At 36.4% G+C, this 21,856-nt stretch overlaps 2 protein-coding genes across 3 annotated transcripts; one reads left to right on the top strand and one right to left on the bottom strand.

Moving 5' to 3' along the window:
• Window positions 1-15,672: 15,672 nt before the first annotated feature.
• On the top strand, window positions 15,673-17,620 carry LOC137715372 (uncharacterized). Of its 2 annotated transcripts, none has more exons than XM_068454679.2 (5): window positions 15,673-15,880; window positions 15,996-16,122; window positions 16,240-16,779; window positions 16,873-16,971; window positions 17,072-17,620. In XM_068454679.2, exons 1-5 carry the CDS (start codon window positions 15,834-15,836, stop codon window positions 17,375-17,377), a joined length of 1,119 nt encoding a protein of 372 aa, XP_068310780.2. In that variant the 5' UTR covers window positions 15,673-15,833; the 3' UTR covers window positions 17,378-17,620. The 2 variants fall into 2 exon arrangements, with proteins under 2 accessions (XP_068310780.2, XP_088541272.1); XM_088685146.1 differs by having other exon boundaries at window positions 15,737-15,880; window positions 15,999-16,122.
• Window positions 17,546-19,103, bottom strand: LOC137715382 (protein CHLORORESPIRATORY REDUCTION 6, chloroplastic). Its single transcript, XM_068454691.2, has 4 exons — window positions 18,841-19,103; window positions 18,521-18,655; window positions 18,225-18,433; window positions 17,546-18,071 (listed from the first exon to the last, which is right to left on the bottom strand). The coding sequence occupies exons 1-4, from the start codon at window positions 19,052-19,054 to the stop codon at window positions 17,865-17,867; spliced, it is 765 nt and encodes a 254-aa protein (XP_068310792.2). The 5' UTR covers window positions 19,055-19,103; the 3' UTR covers window positions 17,546-17,864.
• Window positions 19,104-21,856: the final 2,753 nt, after the last annotated feature.

Genomic DNA, 21,856 nt, shown 5'->3' with positions numbered 1-21,856 from the left:
TTACAAATTACTGCAACAAAAATAAGTTGTTTGATTGGCCAGGTTTTTTTTCCTTACCTTGTCCTGAGTTCGATACATGTTGGATGCATTTTTTTTATCTCCTTTTTAAGTTTACAAATTTGCAAAAGCTTAAAATAGCAAAACAATATCCCAAGGATTCAAACCCAACACATGGGCTATATGGTAGAAGAGCTAAGCCGCTAGCGCTAGAACGACATATGAGATTGTCTTTGGCATCTAATCTATTTTATATGCATCTGTATACATGTAATGAAAATTTGGGGGCCCTATGCGGTGGCACCTTGTGCACACCCTCAGGGTCGGCTCTAATCCACGTTGCATTACATATAAGCCAACTATTGAGGAAATTGAGTTTTGTGAAGAAGTTGAGAAATAGATTCTTATTTATTGTATAAATTATTTGAGTTTGTTAGATTATTTTAAAATAATGTTTTAATTAGATGTTCTTTCTCTTTTTATTTGTATGTAAGTGGCAAGTACAAATTTAAAATGTGCTATGATACCCCCTAGACCGCCTAAGCTGTAGCAAGCAAATTTTCATTCAAACTTGAAATGGTTAGGTGTGAAGTGTTGAGCTTAAGGGCTTGAAGAAGTGTGCAAGACATAGAACTTTGAATATTTATTTGAAATCATGATTGGAGTTGGAATGTTTATTTTAATTTTAGAGTATCAATTTGCAGTTTGGAATTTGGGATGTTTATTTTAAGTGTGGAATTCTCAACTTTGAATGTTTATTTTAAGTGTGGAAGACTTGAATAATGTTTATTTTTAGTTTGGAAAACTTAAACTTGGAATGTTAATTTTAAGTGTGTTAAATGTGAAGGACTTGAACTTTGAATGTTTATTTTAAGTGTGGAAGACTTGGATTTTAATGTTTATATTTAAGTTTGGAAGTCTTGAACTTAAAACATTTATTTTAAAACCGAACTGAACCGAACCAAATTCACCCCTAATAACTAATAACTTGGGTGGGATAAAGTTTAAGTCTTTGTCCAAGGAAATTAAAGATATTATTTATAAGGATATAATAATAAATTGGCTTAAGGTTGTGTTAATGAAATTCCAGTTCAAAAAGCAACTGATTATGGGGGACAAGAAGTGTCGTTTACTCATACATAAATTATGAAAAGCAGATTTTCTTTGTGAGCTCCTCACAGTCGGCCTTCTCTGCGTACAGTATGCATTGCGTTTGTTAAATGTCCCATCTTTTTGGGGTTATGAACTTATGATGAAGATTTCCTGAATCCTCTTTTCAAATCTTGTTTTAAATATCAATTAATTGACCAAGATCATTCACAGGTTTGCTCTATTTACTCGAGAGTGAGAATTAAGCACGACTGGATATATATATATTCTATTGTTTACATCATTCATGACGTAAAAAATAAAATAAAGAATGATACAGATACGATAGTGAAACGTATTAATACACTCAGTTAATTACACTATTTAGGTTTAGTCCAATCTTCTCAATTCTCATATGCATCCATGATGTATCAATCCCATTTCACAACCCATACACCTTTGCCTTTCTATGTTGTATCTCATTTTTTTCATGCAACAAATTAAAGAAACAGATCTTTTCGTGGGATCAGAGTCAGACAACCTGCTTTGCCAAGTACTACTTACCAACTACTATGCATTATACGTTATTTGGTTAGTCAACGAATTGAAGGTTTGCATTTGGAGAAAGCCAACAAAATCATATGGGGCTACAAAGCATAGGCATTCCCTTTTGGCTGATTAATCAGATCAGATGGGGCTATTATGGACATGACGGATGCAGCTGGATATATGTATAGACTCTATGCATCTCCTGGGTGACTTTTCGTTCGTATGATCTGGTTGATTGGAGTGAGGGGATGGGACGTCCCCACTGCATGGTGTGATTCATCAACAATTTGGTAAATGGAAACTTCACGTCTACTTACCTAATCAGGTTATAACTAGAATGCTACAATGACGTCGGTTTTCCAAACTAAAGTATTGTCAAGTTAAAAAGTTTAAGCACATAACACGGTTTAATGAATTTGGATTACTTCTACAATAACGTCTTAAGTTGAAGAGAATAACTTTACTTTATCATTTGGTATATCGTATAACTATATCTCTCTCCTTACATTGTTAGTTAGGGTGCAGGGTTTAAGTTTTATGTTAATTTTCTATAGATATATAGTAAATATATAATTACAATGTAGAAGTGTTTCAATACTATATGTCATGTGCTTGGTATATTTTGACAAGATGATATTTGTACATAACATAATGTTAAAAATTACACTAGTTTACAAGAAAAGACAATTTGAACTTGATGAAAACAAAAAACGCAGTTATGATCAACTGACCTAATGGTATTCAAAGTCCCTTGACTAAAACCTTAATGGTATTCAAAGCTTGATCAAAGTCCCCTGACTTTTCACACCTCATTATATTACTATTACTATTTATATTTTTATAGTTTTGACATTAATTGTTTGATATTTTATGAGATTTATAATCCTATAAATTTAAAATCCCTCATTATAATACTATTAGAAACGGCTACAATAAAAAAAATTCAAACATTTTAATTGAATAAATGGATAAAAACTATGTAACAATAAGAAATAATAAATGGTAAAAGAATGTATCCATAGTGTTAAAAAAATTGGTACATTTCACATATAACAAAGTGGTACATTAATAAAGAATAATGGGTACATTATAAATAAATTAGGGTACAAATAAAAGATTAAAAAAATATGAGTACAAATGTGTGACAGCCCATCCCGAGAAATTTAAAAAAAAAAAAACGTACGCGTGAAAAGACGATTTTGCCCCTAGTTCGATTTCTTTATGTTTTGTGGCTATTTTTGGTTGGTTGTTGGCTAATGGTGGACCACACATTTCCCTCACTGTTTTCTCCCTTCCCTGTGCTTGTCCCGAGTCCCCATTCCCTTCCCATTTCCTTTGAAACGTACGGACACACCCACACACCCATCAAACCTTCACAGATCGAAGAAACTAAGCACATATTCAGGCTCGTGAGGCTTGTAGGAGTCCAACCATACCCATTTCAGGTAAGAATACCTTCGTTTTCACGTCGAACTCACGATGCCCGATTTTGGTACTGTTCATGCACATGTGATTTCTCACGTTTTAGGGAATTTCGAGTTTGTAGGAAGCTTGGTGAGGTCCCTAGGAGGCTCGTGGTGGTTCGTTTGAAGGTTTTGGACGTCGGGATCACGAGTTTCGAGGTTGGCCGGAGTTGGGGTGATTTTGCAGGTGAGATTTCGTGGATTTTAGCCCTTGAAAGTGGTATGATTGTGTTCCTCTCGTTGTAAGCTTCATTTTGGTACCAATTTTGTGAAATTTGGTTGAAAAACGAAGAAGATAGGACGATTTGAAAAATTCCCAGTTTTCCGGCGCCGGAGAAGACAACGGAATATTCCTGACGCCGTTGACGGAATCTGTTAGGAATAACGGAATATTCATAACGGCGTCAATTGACGCCGTTAGCGTGCCAGGCACGTGCCTGCGCGTGGCCGGCGCGTGGGGGTGCGTGCGATGGTGAAAAATTATTTTAAAAATATGGGGATGTTCCTGAGGTTGAGTAGATCACGTTGGTGTATTCATACACCCCATTTGAGCATTGTATGAGAAGTTATTTCTAAAGGTTGGTTATGTGTATTAAAATTAACGTTTTTGTAGTTGTTTCGCATATAGTTGATACCTATCCCGAGGACGAGCGTGGTCACTCGAGGCAGGGGGGCTACGACCCTTCCACATACCAGTGAGTGGGCTTTTGGTTTTCCGTATATAACTATATACATATATTTTCCCAGAAATTGATTGAAATGTTTATTCGTTATATGTCATGCATTATATTACCTTTGTTTATGCATCGTTAGTTGCATTATTAGTTGTTATATATATATATATATATATATATATGCATATTTGGTGTTGTGGACGCACAGGTAAGTGCCAGGTAAGTGTTATTCATGTTTACATTCAGTAGTGATTTGAGATGCTTAGAGAGCTCATAACCTGCACCCCCGGTGTTAGTGCTCCCGCCCAGAGTTGGGCACAGTCCTTCACGTGATGTTCACCTCCCGCACCACACGCTTAGCTTGGATCCAAGTTAGGTGCACAGTCCTATCGTACAGACCACTCTAGGTGGTTTCGACTCGTAGGTGACCCGCGATTATTCGCCCAGCCTTCACGTGATCGTAGCACTTGAGCGTATATATATATATATATATATATATATATATATATATATATATATTACACCCAGGCCTGTCGTACAGATCACTTTAGGTGGTTCCGACTCGTGTGCAGGTCCAGTTAGTGAGATTGAGATTTGAGCTCTAGATGCAGCCGTACAGGTCACGTTAGGTGACTCCGGCTGCCAAATTATATGATATTGATATGATTTATACCTGAGCACTTGCACTTCATTTTGAGGTTTTGGCATGGCATATTCTTGAGCATGGTTTATATATATACGTATATCTATTTTCTGGGAAGTATACAGGTTTTACGGCGAGGGGTTAGAACATATTTATTAAATGGTTTTCGAAAAGCTTTGTTTTTGCCCACTCACGCTTTTGTTTTGCGCCCCTCCAGGTTCTAGTTGACTAGCAGGTTTGGTGGTTTTCCCCAGAGGACTTTCCCGGCATTTTTGACAGATGATCACCAGCGTAGGGCCACCTTCGGGTGTACTGTTGTCGCGTCATTTTCATTTGGACTGCTTTAGGCTTATGCTTTGAACTCAGCGTCGCACTTGTTATTTCTTTATGTAAAATCAGTTTTTATTTATTCGTATTACTATTTCCACTATTATTTTATTAGCTTCCACACTGTGCACATGGTTACGTCACTTCCACGTGACGACCAACATGCCCTGATCTCGATCGGGGTGTGTCAAATGAAATTTTAAAAAATATGGGCACAAAAAGAAATTAATACATGGGTACAAATTAAAACTAAAAATAAAATACTACAAATTTAAAAAAGATTGCAAACTAAAAGTGGGTACAAACTAAAAATATAAATATATGACACAAAGTTTAGCCATAAAACATAAATATACCATATGTAATTTTTCTATCATTGATTAATTATACAATGTCACGTGACAGTAAACACATGGGCGCAAATACAAATAAAACTTTAAAAAATATGGGCACAAAAAGAAATTAATATATGGGTACAAATTATTGAAAGAAAATTGGTACAAATTAAAAAAGGTCTGCAAATTAAAAATCGGTACAAACTAAAAATAAAAATATATGATAAAAAATTTAGCCATAAATATAAATATACTAATTGTAACATTTTTAACACTAAATGAATATTTTTAGGTAAAAATATTTTATTATTGAAATAATTAATGATGTTATTAATACCCAAGGACCTTGATTAAAAATTAAAAATGAATAAGGTTTTAATCAATGGAGTAGTAAAAATATTTAAAATTAATTTGTGTTGATATTTTTGCTATTCAAGTAACAATATGCTAATGACATCTTAAAAGAATTTCAATGAACTCTCGCATCGGTGAATTAGGCTGTGTCACATGTTGAGCTACCAAGACGAAGTGGGCAGCAAGCCCACATGTCACCGGCGACAAAGCAGAGTAAATGCGACGGCGACAGGCGAAGATGGAAGTCACCATTTCACAACGCCTACCGACGTGTCAGTAATGTCTCTAGCTTCTGGCTGCCTGCTCAAGTCACGACCGCTCCACGTGGACGTCCACATCTGGCGGATCCCACCAGAATATGACGTGGAAAACAATTTCCACGTGGGCACCGTCGCATCACGATGCATGTCTGTGCTTTAACCATCAAAGAAACATCCCGGGACGACGTTTGTCGAAGTTGCCATGCGCGCGGGAATGGGACGGCATTCGTTAACGATGACTTTTCACGGCAGTTTGCTGATCAGTGTGCTTATTGCTAATTAGATTTCATGACTTAATATTAAAGCGTGTTATTATTTTTTTAGTTAAAAGGAACAAAATCATAGTCTTCAATTTCCTAGCTTCATTGTTCTACAATTCCATTATAAGCATAACAAATCTTAGCTAGTGGTTATCTAACATGGTATTACATATTACGATTTTGGAGATTTTGAGTTTGATTCTCGTTTTTTATATTTTTGTTGGTTTGCAAAGTGAAAAATGAGGCAACAACTAAATGTTTCTCTCTTCCCTTCTCATGCATAGCACGGACTAACGCGAGAAAGAACATGTAAGCTTAATATACATGACTTGTCTTTTGACGAATTAAACTTTTAATACTAGTGGTCGTCTAACATATAGATGTCATCTTAAGCAGGAGTAATTTCCCTCCAATATAATTTTTTTAACCACTCAATCTAATTTATGTTCATGATCAGATGCTTTACCACTTAATTATTCATGAAACAAAGTATAAGCCAATCTGGATCACACTACTATGATGTTACTTTAGAGATCAGAGACAATCTTTTGGAACTATATTCGCACGGCCATACTATTATTTACACCATTCGGTTGCAATGGGATATGCTAAGTTTCTACATGCTGTAGTCATAAAAAAATGCTTGAATTCTGGGCTGCTGTCAAATTACCTAATCATCTAGAATTAATTATTAAAACATAATTAACTTTTAACTTCCTCTTAAAGTGTAAGTCAATGGCATGATGCCATTAACAAATTACGGGGATCAGGAGCAGGTTGTACTTTTGTACGTACGTGCTGTCGATTATTATATATTCAATATTATTTCACCACTAACTGAGAATGATAAATAGCTAAGAATGAAATAATTATTTGTTTTCTCTCAGAACTTACTACTTTTGAGATTATTTAAACAAAGCGTATTAACGACTAATTTTCCATCGTATTTAGAATATTATCACGTAATGTTGTAATTTTATTTAAATTATAACACATGTATTTAATTTTTATTAATATAAATTAAATGTGAAACATATTAAATATATGCTTATTCATATTATAACACGTAAATAAAATATAGCACTTAGCAAATGTTATAGGTACACATATAAACTTATTAGAAGGAAGGGCGTACTGAAATGGAGATTTATACACCAGAAGAAAAGTACGTCTCCTCCACATAAAATGATTGTTAATTAAAGTCATCGACGAATATAATTAATAATAATAGGTCATTAAGAAGAAAATTTTTATCGTGCCTAGAACACAGTTGGTGTATCACATGTTCAAGTTTTAAATTCTAAGTTGTTAATTTTTACAAGTATTTCATTACTTGTATAGTGACATGTGATATACCACTCTATGTTCTAGGTATACTGAAAAATCTCTCTCAATGCATGAGCAGAACGGAAAACCCTAAGAAAAACCCAGTAAAGGGACCATATAAAACCATAGTCAATTTATTAGACATCGATCCAACTATCATAGTCGTCCTATAAATTTGAACTATTGAAGAGCCGCTTGTACAAGGAATAATTCAAGATCTTTAGTTGATTAAATTATTATGGGAGTAACATAATATATTGTTGGAGAAATCCAAGTTAATTACTTAAATAGTTGGATTGAGAAATATATATTGATAAGCCGACACTGGTCACAGAGAGACATCACATGTTTTTGGGATTGAATTAATGTTTGAAATTGGACCACTGTCGACTGATTTCAACGCTTGCATTTTGTTCTAGAGACATGTTTTTCGGGTTGTATGTCTGGTTACATTTACAACCAGATATTCCAATTCCAATTTGAATATATGCGCATCGAGCTTCCATATTTGAAAGCTTTTAACTAATTCAGAAACTTTGAACTTAAAGACGTGTATTATAAATAAAGTTGTCGTTTATTCTGATTGGTAATATGATAATATACACAGTTACACACATGTAAAATTAGAAAGAAAAAAAATAAACAACTAACCCTAGGTACTGTTAGGAGTATTAAGTGAATGGCTAAGGTGTTGCCAAATGTCAACAGATTAGAGCTGCAGTTATAAGGTTGTTAGAAGAAAGCTTAGTAAGAAAGCTACATTAGATAGTATAAATATCTTGTAATAAAAGCAGCTGAGAAGTTAAGAAAATAAAGACAATTGAAATATAACTTTCTCTCCAATTCATCTATTTCTTTCTATCTCTCTCTCTCTCTTTCTTAAGTCTTCTTCTTCTCTGATATATGTGAAGTATGGATTATATGGCTTACATGGTATCTTCGCCAGAAAAAGCATAAAGTTTTTTGATTCATCGATCTGGGTATTCTGTATTTGCTTCCGCTTCTGTTCAAATTTGGGTATTCTGTATTCTTTGTTTCTTGATTTTTGGTTTGGGGCTTTTTCTGCTAAAATTAGGGTTCTTCATTTGTGGTTGTCTTTCTGCACGCCAAGTGTTCGACGTTTGTTCTCTGTCAACTTTTCCACAATGGTGACCATCTCTCAGTTGCAAATCTTGCAATCGCCCATTACCTCTCTCATCTCTTCTGTTTCTGCGTCTGTAACGATGAAGTTGGATGATACTAATTACTTGACCTGGCATTTTCAGATGCAACTTTTGTTGGAAGGTTATGGAATTATGGGGTTTGTCGATGGGTCTCATCCTTGTCCTTCTCGGTTTTCTGATGTGCTATCTGGGGATTCTGAAGTGGTTTCTGATTCTACTGCTATTCGAGTTGAGACTGATGCCTATAAGATTTGGAAAATGCATGACAAAGCGTTGATGCAACTCATCTCTGCAACTCTTTCACCTCCTGCAATTTCTTGTGCGATTGGAAGTACCAGTTCTTTGGAATTATGGGTCAGATTGAAGGAACAATTCTCCACGGTTACTCGGACTAGTATTTTCCAAATGAAGTCTGAGCTTCAAACTATCAAGAAAGGTAATGATTCTGTTACTTTGTATCTTCAACGAATTAAGGAAGCTCGGGATTATTTGTCCGCTGCTGGGGTATACTTTGATGATGATGATATTGTCATTCTCACTTTAAATGGCCTTTCTTCTGAGTTCAATACCATTCGATCGGTTATTCGGGGTCGTGATACTGTTATTTCTTTAAAAGATCTCCGTTCTCAATTACTTGCTGAAGAAGTAATGATTGAAAGTATGCATTCTGCCCCTATACTTACTGCTTTGACTGCTCAACAATCTTCAAAGACCTCTGATGGTTTTTCTTCTCAGCCTACTCATTCTAATTTTCAGTCTAATGGTTCTCGAGGTTTTAGTAACAAGAATAAAGGCCGGGAAAGGTTTAATTCTACCAACAGATTTGGTCATAACAAGCCCTTCTTTTCCAATTCTGGATCTGGACTCTTGGGAAACTCTCCATACCAGTCTAGTTCGCCACAACAGTTTGGGGCTCCTTTGTTGGTGCCTTGTCAAATATGTGGCAAACATAATCATCTTGCAGATACTTGTCGATTTCGAAATGCTCCTGTTTCTCAAGGATGTCAATTGTGTGGGAAAAATAATCACTTTGCTGATACTTGCCGTTTTCGAAATGTTAGGGTTAATTCCGGGTGTCAAATCTGTGGAAATCTTAATCACAGTGCTGTTTTTTGTTTTCAGAAGAATTCTACTACTCCAATGAATGCCATGTATACTCATACCACTTCTGGACCTCCATCTCATTCTTCGCAGCCCTCTGCTCCATCTCAGCAAGTATGGCTCACTGACTCGGGAGCAACAAACCATATGACCACCGAGTTACAGAATCTGTCTCTTGCCACTCCTTATCCATCCAATGAAACTATACAAGCTGCTAATGGTGAAGGTTTAGCCATTTCTCATATTGGCTCTACAGTTCTTCCAACTCCCTTACATTCTCTGAAATTAAATTCTGTTTTATATGTCCCCAAATTAACACAGAATCTGTTGTCAGTTCATCGCCTCTGCTTGGATAATAATTGTTGGTTGATATTTGATGCATTTTGTTTTTGGATTCAGGACAAAACCACAGGGAGGATACTCTACAAAGGACTGTGCAGTAATGGGTTGTATCCTATTATCTCACCACCATCTCTTCCTTCTTCCAAACGTGCATATGTTGCTGCTTACCTTGGACAACAGGTTGCTTCAAGAATATGGCATAACAGACTAGGTCACCCCTCTAATCCTATAGTTTTTCAGATGTTAAGAAAGTCCAATGTGTCTTGTAGTGCTGATTCAACACCCATGTTGTGTTCTACCTGTTTAGAAGGAAAGTTTACCAAACTTTCCTTTCCTGTGTCTCAGTCTAAATCTGTAAAACCTTTTGAGATAGTTCATAGTGATGTGTGGGGTCCAGCTCCGTGTTTGTCCATTGAAGGGTTTAAATACTATGTAACTTTCATTGATGAGTGTACCCGATATACTTGGATTTTTCCCCTTAGCAATAAAAATGATGTCTTCACTACTTTTGTCTCCTTTTATCAATATGTTTTCACTCAATTTGATGTCTCTGTGAAAATATTACAAACTGATGGGGGAGGGGAGTATATAGGGAAGTCATTTCAAGCTTTTCTTTTGACTAAAGGCATCCTTCATCATATGTCTTGTCCTCATACACCTGAGCAAAATGGCTTGGCCGAGCGCAAACATAGGCACATAATTGAGACTTCTATCACTCTGTTACAAACAGCTTCCTTACCATCTTTATTCTGGTCCTATGCAGTTCAAACATCTGTTTATCTTATTAATAGGATGCCATCATCTACATTGAATCATACATCTCCTTTTGAACTACTTTTTCATGCTATTCCAGATATTCAGCATCTTAGAACCTTTGGTTGCTCCTGTTATCCATTGCTTAGACCTTATAACCATACCAAATTACAACCTCGAACTACAAAGTGTATTTTCTTGGGGTATGCTTCTAAGTTTAAAGGGTATATCTGTTTTGAGGTCTCTAAGAAACGGGTGTATATTTCAAGGCATGTGATTTTTGATGAATATGAATTTCCGTATTCCACTCTTTTGTCTTCTGTTAAACCAGTTTCCTCTTCAGTCATTCTCTCAGATGTGTCTTATCCAATCTTGGTGCCAAATAATGCTAATGTGCTAGTTGTCCCTTATGCTTCTTCTCCTAGTCCTATTCTGTCTAGTTCATCACCGATTGCTTCCACTAGTTCCATGGACACTAGGAGCCACTCTCTCTCTACACATAATTTGTCACATGCCTCTAGTCTGTCTCTGCCACCAGTTCCTGCTACATCGGTTAGTCTCAATGGTGATCTCAACAACGCTGCACCCATTACTGGCACTACAAATCAGTCTGTATCCTCCTCTCTTCCTGTGGTTCCTGAATTCCAGCCTCACCAACTTCAAGTAGTTCTACCTGCTCCTACATTCAATTTGCATCCCATGCAAACCAGATCCAAGAGTGGCATTTCTAAGAAAATTGCTTTCTTGTCTGTGGTACATGAACATGGAGGGGCTGACCTCACCAAAGTAGAACCTGCTACATATAAATCTGCCTCGAAGTCTCCTGTGTGGTATGCTGCAATGCAAGAAGAACTTACAGCTTTACATAATCAAGGTACTTGGTCCTTGGTTCCCCTTCCTATTCACAAAAACTTAGTGGGTTGCAAATGGGTGTTCAAAATCAAGAAAAATGCAGATGGCTCTATAGGGAGATATAAGGCCAGATTAGTTGCCAAGGGATTCAATCAAGAAGAAGGCATAGATTATGGGGAGACATTCAGTCCAGTAGTCAAACCAACCACTGTGAGATTAGTTATTGCTTTGGCTGCACACTATTGTTGGCCCTTACGACAATTGGATGTGAAAAATGCATTTTTACATGGCATTCTTCAAGAAGAGGTATATATGTCTCAGCCACCTGGCTTTCTTGATTCTAAACATGCTGATTATGTCTGTAAGCTTCATAAGTCCTTATATGGACTGAAGCAAGCACCCAGGGCATGGAATGACAGATTCACTAAGTTTCTACCTTCACTAGGGTTTCAGTCCACTTATTCTGATTCTTCTCTCTTTGTTAAATCTGTTGGTGGTTCTGTTGTGATCCTTTTACTGTATGTTGATGATATCATCATCACAGGTAGTGCAAGTGTCTCTATTAATGAGGTCATTCATGCTTTGGCCCATGAGTTTGATATCAAGGATTTAGGACCTTTGCATTATTTTCTGGGCATACAGATTGTGCAGCAACCAGGTGGGATATTTTTGTCTCAAGATAAGTATGTCACAGATCTTCTTACTAAGTCTGCTATGGTGTCTTCCAAGCCGTGTGCCACTCCTTGTTTACCTTCCAATAGATTGTTGAAGGATGATGGCAAGCCATATAATAATCCAGCTATGTATCGAAGTCTTGTGGGTGCTCTTCAGTATCTCACCTTCACCCGTCCTGATATTGCCTTTGCAGTGCATCAAGTGAGCCAATTCATGCAAGTTCCCATGGAATCTCATTTTCTGGCAGTAAAACGGATACTTCGATATCTTCGGGCAACACAGGGCTGTGGTATACAATATGTTAAGGGTGAGTTGGATCTTAAAGCTTTCAGTGATGCAGATTGGGCAGGGGATCCGAATGATCGGAGATCTACTACTGGCTTGGTTGTTTTTCTGGGCTCGAATCCGATCTCTTGGTCCTCAAAGAAACAACAAACTGTTTCTAGGTCCTCTACAGAAGCTGAGTATCGGGCATTATCTTCTACCGCTGCTGAGCTTGATTGGATTACACAGTTATTACTTTTTCTGCAGGTTCCCATATCTCCTAAGCCCACTTTGTACTGTGACAATCTTTCTGCTATCGCTTTAACTTTGAATCCTGTTCAACATCAACGCACTAAACACATAGAGATTGACATTCATTTTGTGCGGGAACGGGTTGCTAACCAACTTCTGCAAGTTCATTTTGTTTCTTCTGGTGAGCAGTTTGCAGATATTTTAACAAAAGGGTTGGCTGCCCCATTGTTTCAGCGGCATTGTCACAATCTCCGGCTCAGTTTCTCTGTTCCTGAGCTTGAGGGGGGATGTTAGGAGTATTAAGTGAATGGCTAAGGTGTTGCCAAATGTCAACAGATTAGAGCTGCAGTTATAAGGTTGTTAGAAGAAAGCTTAGTAAGAAAGCTACATTAGATAGTATAAATATCTTGTAATAAAAGCAGCTGAGAAGTTAAGAAAATAAAGACAATTGAAATATAACTTTCTCTCCAATTCATCTATTTCTTTCTATCTCTCTCTCTCTCTTTCTTAAGTCTTCTTCTTCTCTGATATATGTGAAGTATGGATTATATGGCTTACAGGTACTCCCTTAACTGGCTTAAAATTTGATGGTTAAATCCGATCGACAGACTAACGGAAGTCATTAGGATTAGTTTAATAGTGAAGGTGAGTAAGGTGATGAATAAGAATAAATTAATAGTCTCTAGAGTTTGAAACCCTTGAATGTAAGTGAAAGAAATCTCATCACAATCGCCAGATATTTGTAATAAGATTACTACTTTGTTGGATGATTAATTTATTTGGATATATCGTGGAGACAAAAATATTTAATATTGGACCCAATAGATAGGTTTATGATATGACATGGAGGTTTTGCACAGACCGTCCTGATTCATTCAAATTGACGTGATCGGTGATCGGAACACGGGACGGTACACTAATGTATAAATGGTGTGATATGTATGTTAAAAAGTTAATAACTTAAAAAATATAATTTCTCAACACGTATATAAAAATACGTAATGTACCATCCGTGTTTCGATTCCAATAAAAAATTTCTCATTAATTTGGTTGGGATCGACGTGACCTGCAGTGCAAATTAGGACCGTCGTGATTGAACATCTCATGCATGCATAAATGCCAGGTTAGGTATCCGTAATAAAATAAACCAGTCAGTTGATATGATACACTGATATGATGATATGCATTTAGCATTGAATTTTAATCTGAATTTTTGGAAGTTTGTGTGAGACGTGCTAGGCAGACTTTCTCTACCTCTTGAGATGGATTGATTCCTGTGCAAGTGTCGTTGAGATAGAACCTTACATCTATTCGGCCGAACATTAAACTTGTCAAATTAACGTACAACGGGATTTGGAAAATGGAAAGCGGTAACCCTCTTTCTTCACACATATACAAATTTAAATAGAGTCATGCAGGAGTTTGAAATTTTTGTGAACTTGTCGTCTGCAAATTGTGAAACGTAGCTAAATCATGGATTATCGATACCGAAATATGTTGGGTTTGTTCCCATTTTGTTTATTTGTAGGCCTTCCATACCTATGTGTACTAGTGTGTACCTAACATGTGTTTTCCTGCTACATCGGCACATGGCTAATATTTAAGCTCTAGGTACAGGTATCCTGTATTTTGGGAGAAATAAGCTAATTAATTAGAGAAGTTAAAATAAGTATCGAATATTGATTTAGTTAAGTTAACTAAAGCATTGTGTTATTCTTTTGAAAAACAAAAAAGATTGTATTCTCAAAGTGCAAAGGCTAGCGTGTTAGAATAAATATTGCTAATGATGAACGAACACGTAGCTCATCTAAACGAAATTATTTTCGCAAAGAAGCTTCAGCTTCCTCCCGAGCCTTCCATAAAAGGCTGTGTTACAATCATTCACTGTTGATGGTGAATAAACACGAAATTTATCCATCTACACTTGAGTTTGAATATTTTGTTATATAATTTTAAATAAACATAATATAAACTAACCTTGGAGTTCAAGATTAAAATTATACACAGATCTTACTTCAACTACGTAATAGTATAGTCAACCAGTTGGGGACACTTGGGGCCACTCCACATACTTGAGTCCTTGACACAGATTGGCCTTTGACGGTGCAACACCGACGTTATTGATAGACAATACTAGCTAGCTACTATTAGTCTTTTCCTGCATGACTGGTCGGAGAAGAAGAAGACTGCTGTTGAGATAATATGTACTAATTCATCGACATGAATTGTTGAAAAAAATAAGAGCTGTGCATGTGACAATGGAGACGATTGGTCGACTCCCTGCAACCAAGTAGGGTTCATACTACACAGTCTGCGCGCATCCACGATTGTGAGTCTCTACCTCTCATAGAAAAAAAAATGTCTTAATTTGTATTGTATAATCAGTTGTTTATAAGTATTTGTTTATCTTATTCATTATATGGAAATATTTTCTAGCGTTCTTGGAATACGAGTTGGTACATTATGTGTCATAAAACAATTAGAAGATTTTGTTTTTTTAAGTGTCCCTCCACTTGTATCATGGCACATTGTGTGCTGGTTTATATTTCTGATACACTGAAAGTACTCTCCATGTAATGAAAGAGATAACGGATTTCCCTAGCTAATTTGCCTCAAATAATTGAATATGATGTGTTTATATATATTTACATTACAATAATATAGTTTAACAACTATCAAACAAGTTGAAAAAATATAAAATTTGACAATTAATTTTGAAGCATAAAAGTTGTGGCGAGATTTTATTGACAAAAGTGTCAAAAAATCGCTTTGCACATCTAATTTAATTTTTATATTTAAAAAAATTACATGTTGGGCCTAGCGTTTTCAAGACTCGTAGTCCAATCAAGTCCTCTTTATTGAGCCCCCGCTTCCCCTGTTATTTGATGTAAAAGCGTCTCCAGAGACTCCACCCAAATTTATATCTCAAGCACCTTACAGTTGGTGGTTGGTGATTTTTCCGTTACAAATCCCGCCACCATAACCGCTGAGCCACCCCAAAATTCACAACCTAATTTCCTCCTCTCTCATTTCCATTCACTATTTAATCTCTCTGGCTCTCATTTCCTGCACTAATCTTTAGTCTTAATCATATAATTAGGTGTTAATCATAGTTGCTTTGATTAATTCTTTCAGTTTATCTCCTCTCGTTCTAATGATGCATGCAACTTGTTCTAATGCTAATCCTCCTCAAGAACCAACGTAAGTTAATTAGCAGAACAAAATTAAGTTTGCATCGTTTCTCGTCCTCTTTTGTTGTCAAATCTTAATACTCGATTGTCTGCGAAATCAAACGCGTAATTTCTTATATTCGCAGAAGATGTTGGTGCTCAATTGCAGAGAAATGTGACTGTGGTAAAAGGATGGGGGAAGATGCTGGTTTACTTGCCAATTTTGAATCTGCAGAGAGGGTGAATATTAACACACACTTTTTATCTCTTCTTGTAAGTTTTCTTTTTACATTTTTAATTCGTGATGTGATTTCTTGTGAAACAAGCAATAGGCCTCGGTTTCAAAGTTACACAATTTTCAAACTTGCAAGTTCTTTTGCATCTTCTCAGACATCTTCGTCCTCGCTGCGAGGATCACAACAAGCTTTAAGACCGGCGAGCCTAATTGTTCAAGGGAGCTCACATGATCCGCTTTCAGCAACCATCGCAAGGAGAATAACAAGTTGCATTGCCAACACTCCAAACCTCAACTTATCTCATACAATACTTAACCAAATTGGAAGAGCTAATACTAATTTTCCAGGTTCACAGAATGATGAGTTCAATTCTGGCACTTGCACCACTTTGATTCTCGGATCCGCTCCTCTTCTTCGCCAGTTCTATCTTTTTCAACGTCTTTTTGGGATGCCTAACAATTTTTTTCGATCTTTATGGCCTCCCCACGTAAGTCGCGTAGATTCTACATTTCTATTAGGTCAGGCTTCTGCGGCTTCTGATGATAACTGGTTCCAAAATGAGACCCGAATGGATCTGTGGAGGCAACTTCTCATGGAGTCGACTCTATACATGCACAGGCCACCCGATAGCTTGTTAGAAGGTCCGACTTCATTTTTTGTTGTAACAGCCAGCCGCGGAGTAAACTTCAGTATGGTAAGCCCTGCATAACCATTATATCAATCTGCTGTGACATGCCTTGTATCATTATCATTTGATTGCTTTCCTCGTAAATACGTACATGAGTAGAACGCTGAAGCTATTTTCCAACGACCTCTGCACTTCTCTATTGAAATGCACAATCGTTCTGGAGCAATGTGGCCCGATGTGGATAACATGTCATATGAGGTATACTCTCACATCGGAACTTTCTTTGTTTCTTAACTATCGTGATCGTCAATGGTTTAATTAGTATTGCTGTTGTCATAATCTCTCTTGGCATCTGTAGGAACTATTGGCTTTAGAAGATCGTATAGGGTATGTCAGCACAGGATTATCTGAGGAAGTAGCGGTCACGTCTCTCAAACGCAGCCATTACTTTGTGTTTACAGAAGAAAATACTCAGAAAGACTTCTGCAGCATCTGCCAGGAGGATTTTGTAGAAGAGGATGAGCTAGGAACATTGGACTGCGGACACGGCTTCCACATTTCGTGCATTAAGCAATGGCTAGGGTATAAAAATGTGTGTCCTATGTGCAAATCTCCCGGTATAAGTACTACTCTTCCCTCGTTTTCTCACATTCAAAGTCCGTAAACTAATTAAGTCTTATGAAGTTGAAGAATTTGGTGATTTCTCAATTTTACAAGGCTAGTTTAATTTAGTTTCATTTTTATGGTAAATGTACAGATCGTGTATAAAAAAACAACAAGAATATCGAAATGTATGATACTAAAAAAAAATCTCTTACGCACGTATTGGAACTTTATGTACGAAATGTATGTCTATGCAAGATATTATATCAAACAAGATGAATAGAAACAGAATGTTTTACAATTACTATTCTACGAAGTACAGTAAATCAAACCTGTATCAAAAGTTGGAAGTCAGAGAAAAACAGCTCTAACAAAATCATCCTGGTTGTAGTAGCAGCTTCTCTCTGACATTGATTTACTGTCGCCACCAAACGATTGGGGAGCAGCTCCTCGTGACAGTAAATTAGACTGGCATCAACGGCTTGCCACGTTCTTAATCTACCCTGTATGACATTGGGGGAACACTAAGTTGAGACTTTAGGCTCGTTTTATGATGTTTTCAGTGGATGCTTGTCGATCAAGTCATAAAGTTCGTCCCCAATTCCAAACCCTAGCATCCTAGCCATGTCACTAGTCTTCAATCTAGGCTTCGGAATGTCATGTTCCTTCAACCATGAGTACACAACAAAAACCTTCTGCATTACGAACAACTCGAGAGCCTCGGGGTTGAAGACAACTCCCATCCTCATGTTCATCTGAAAAGATAAGAAATTAATAGCCAGGCCATTAAGCAAGCCTCTCATTCCCCAACTTTGACACAATGGCATTGTAACAAATTACATTGGCGCTAAAAAATAGTCATCCTGCACTGCTCAGAGCGCTAATAAAAGGTCCCTAGATTATCATACCTGGTGTGGAACCAACATAGCAGCATAACGAGCTAGTTCTCCGGCACGCCAATCCAAGAGGACGGGCAACCAGGGATAAGCGGCATCAAGTCTCAGAAACCAGAGCCTTATGTCAGGGAATTCGGATAGTTCTCGAGGATCACGTGGATCTTCTCTTGTGTAGTTGATGGTAAAGCCGATTGTACGTTCAAGAAACTCTTTTGGCTTGGCTAATTACAACAACATTAGGGTTTGCATAAAACTTAATCATGAAATTTAACTTTGGTAAACTGATGCTTAATTGACTAATTAATTACCTGATGAAGGAATGGTAATCCCAGTTGCAGTATGAAACGGGGATAAATCAAGACATCGAATTACGTCATTGTCAATAACTATTTCAAATCGGCCTTCACTTGGCGGCATCGGAGGCTCAACTTTACTAGATGTGTCTGTCAACCACAAATTGTAATATAAGTAAATATATAGACGGGTTATAATTGTTACAGTGTGACTGTCACACCGAAAAATTACTCATTTGAAAGAGTAGGGGATTATTAGCGTCAAACAAAAATTACTAGGAAAAGATGAAGGGATGGAAAGATAACCAGAGAAACCAAATTAAGAAAGGTCATACCTTCTTCTTCATCATATAAAGAGATGTCGAAATTCCCAGATGGGTTGAAGGCAACTGAGACTGCCACTTGTCCCTGCTGCCTATTGAACTGTGAAATGGCCAAAGAGGCCATGGAATCTGAGATTGGTTTGATGGGGATCCATGGAGGAGGAGAGGATAATATGGTCTGTCTTGAAGAACAAAGGGGAAGCAGAGTTTGGAAGATTGCAGCCATTGCTGCAGAGTGTGAACTGATATGGTCCCTTGACAGTTAATACGGTTTCTTGTGGCCTTGTGTTTTGAATGCTCATATCCTCTTGTGGGTTTTTATTCCATGCATCTCGGACCTATTGCAAGTTTGCTCCCGATGGATTTCTTGGGTTGGGTCAATTTAAAGTTCATCGATCTGGTTTTTGTTGGTGTTTTTGAGCCCACGATGAAGTGCCACCCGAAATTAGAAGCCCATGATGAGATACTATTATTATTATTAGAGGAAATTGTAACAATAGCTACTCAACTTTAACTGAATTGGAGCAATGATCCCTGAATTAAAAATCTATGAACATTGGTCCTTTAACTCATCAAAACGTGCAGCTATGATCATTTTCGTGAACTTCATTAAAGCTTTCGTCAAAATGAGTTAGGCGTAATGTGCGCGAGGCTGAATTGAGGGGCAAATATGAAAAATCAAATGAGAAAATTATAGCAATGATTCTTCAACTTTAACTCAAATCATCCCTTCATTTTAGCTCAATTAGAGCAATGGTCGCTAAACTTTAACCCAATTTTACAATAATCTTTCCATCATGACTCATTTTGAAGGAAGTTCTGACTAAATTGACGAAAATTATCATAGTTGCACATTTTGATGAGTTAAGAGACCAATAGACACATATTTTTACTTGAAGAACCAACACTTCAATTGAATTAAAATAGAAAGATCATTGCTATAATTTTCTCTTATTATTATTATTATTATTATTATTATTATTATTATTATTTGTCAATAGCTAACGGATTTAGAGGGGGGAGGGGAAGAATTGGGTGGGGGAGCCTCGAACAATACTTAATGGAGGCAATAACTATATGGAAGGTCAAGAAATTTACACAACTGCATGGAGCCACATGGAGTTTGGTTGGTAAAATGTGATGAAATGTAAAATAATATTTCAACCCGTCATTCTCATACGACTTTAAAATTTTAAACCCTAAACGTTACATGAGTTGTGAGATGCATACATATGATTCGAGCTTTGCCTTCTTCTAGCCACTTGGAACGATGCAAATTATCAATCCATCCATATGAAAACAACAACTGAGATATTGCTTTTCAGTTTGGTTTTGTCAACATAAACGATATATTAAAAAAAAATTATTTGGTTCAATTTCATCTTAATTTTAAAATATTTATTAAATAAAGGGATTTAATCCTTTGAACAATATAGCTGGCCTGTCACATTGTATATTAATGTTGGTGTTGTGGTGTGCTGCCACATAAGGTTGAGAATTAGGATACAAAGTTCCATTGCTTGATGATTTCAAAGGAAGACGTGTAGTGATATGAATATGATGCAATGTGTACACCTCACCCTCATAAATCTTTATATTACTATGCATGCCATTTACACAAAAATAATAAACTATTTTCTTTGCACATAATTGTTTAAAACAACTCTTCAAATTACTCCATAGTCCATACTATCCAACTTTTTGCTTCCAAGCTACTCCTATTGATCATGATCATAATGATATATACATGCGTAATCTAGGTCAACTGATTAAGATAGTGTGTCTGACATAAACGTGAATTAAGTTATTTAATTAAGACAGTATGTACAATGCTTTATACTTAAATTTAATTATTCTTTTTAGTAAATTATAATAAACATGTATTATGAATAATTTTGGCCTTCACCCAATTTGACCACTACTTGTTATGGATTCGATGACAAAACAGGTAATTATACAAGTCCGTCATTTCTTGACCACAATTCATTCATCTTGAATGTTTGCCTATTTCTTGTTTGTTTTTTAAATTTTATAATATATCATACAATCCGCATTCCAATCACGTTTTCGAATTATTTTCTTCATCTTTTATTTTTATAATTTTTAATAAATTTATGGCTCTATATATATATATATTTTATGAACCGTTTTCAATTCTAATTATCAATTGTTTCTGATGATCCACGTTCAAGTTTAATAGCAATTATGCCCTCTCCATGTGCTAGAAAGGACTATTTATAATCATTACTATTAACAACGTTGACTAACTACTTAATACTTTATGAAAAAATATTTTTGTTATAAAAACAACCTTGAAGGATTAGAAACTAAACTCGAAACCTTAGTTCAACGGTCGTCGGTGAATATCAATAACTGAACTACAAACTTTTGCTTGCTATAGAACTTTCAAAAATCATCACAGGGTAATTCAGCAGTTGGAGACGAATTTTAGGTCATATTCACACGGCATATCCTGAGTTTGATTCATAACTCTGGTGACTGACACAATAGTGCCCAAATAGGGCTAAAATGTCTCTATAAGTCTTTCCGAACCCCAAAATAATGAACTACCATGACAAAAACAATAAGTGATTCTATTTTAAAATATATAAGAAAATGTCACTTAGTACTACGGTTTAGTAATATTGTTATTCATTTATAAGCAGTGTTCTAAAAATCGGCCTAGGCGGTGGTTAGCCTCTGCAATTAACCTATAGTCGGGAGGAAAATTGGGGAAGGGATTAGGCGGGCGTAGAGGTGGTCCGGGCGACGCTTGGGCATCCTAGGCAGGCGACTGGATAGCCTAGGCGGTCTTGGTGTTTCACTGCCTTTTTTTGTTTTCAAAATGAGGAAGGAGGAATGCATAGCACATCTGCACAGTCTATGTTTTGGGTTTTGAATTCTAGCAAGGAAGACGAGAGGAAGAAGAAGAAGAGAGAAAATTGAGTTTCTCTCTCTTTAATGCTCACCTACGTGACCACTATCATGTCTCACTTTTTTCATATTTAATATATTTTAAACTATTATT

This window comes from Pyrus communis, chromosome 15 (genome assembly GCF_041283825.1).
Source record: "Pyrus communis isolate YQ-2024b chromosome 15, ASM4128382v1, whole genome shotgun sequence".
NCBI lineage: Eukaryota > Viridiplantae > Streptophyta > Magnoliopsida > Rosales > Rosaceae > Pyrus > Pyrus communis.
This window is presented reverse-complemented; position numbering and strand designations above follow the sequence as displayed.

What these genes read in the sequence shown, in the direction of transcription:
- LOC137715372 (XM_068454679.2), top strand. Translation starts at nt 15,834, where the DNA reads ATGATGCATGCAACTTGTTCTAATGCTAATCCTCCTCAAGAACCAAC. An exon ending in AATCCTCCTCAAGAACCAAC is followed by an intron (nt 15,881 to 15,995) that starts GTAAGTTAATTA and finishes TTATATTCGCAG; the next exon opens with AAGATGTTGGTGCTCAATTG. An exon ending in GCGGAGTAAACTTCAGTATG is followed by an intron (nt 16,780 to 16,872) that starts GTAAGCCCTGCA and finishes GTACATGAGTAG; the next exon opens with AACGCTGAAGCTATTTTCCA.
- LOC137715382 (XM_068454691.2), bottom strand. Translation starts at nt 19,054, where the DNA reads ATGGCTGCAATCTTCCAAACTCTGCTTCCCCTTTGTTCTTCAAGACAG. An exon ending in TTTATATGATGAAGAAGAAG is followed by an intron (nt 18,656 to 18,840) that starts GTATGACCTTTC and finishes TGTGGTTGACAG; the next exon opens with ACACATCTAGTAAAGTTGAG. An exon ending in CTATGTTGGTTCCACACCAG is followed by an intron (nt 18,072 to 18,224) that starts GTATGATAATCT and finishes TTATCTTTTCAG; the next exon opens with ATGAACATGAGGATGGGAGT.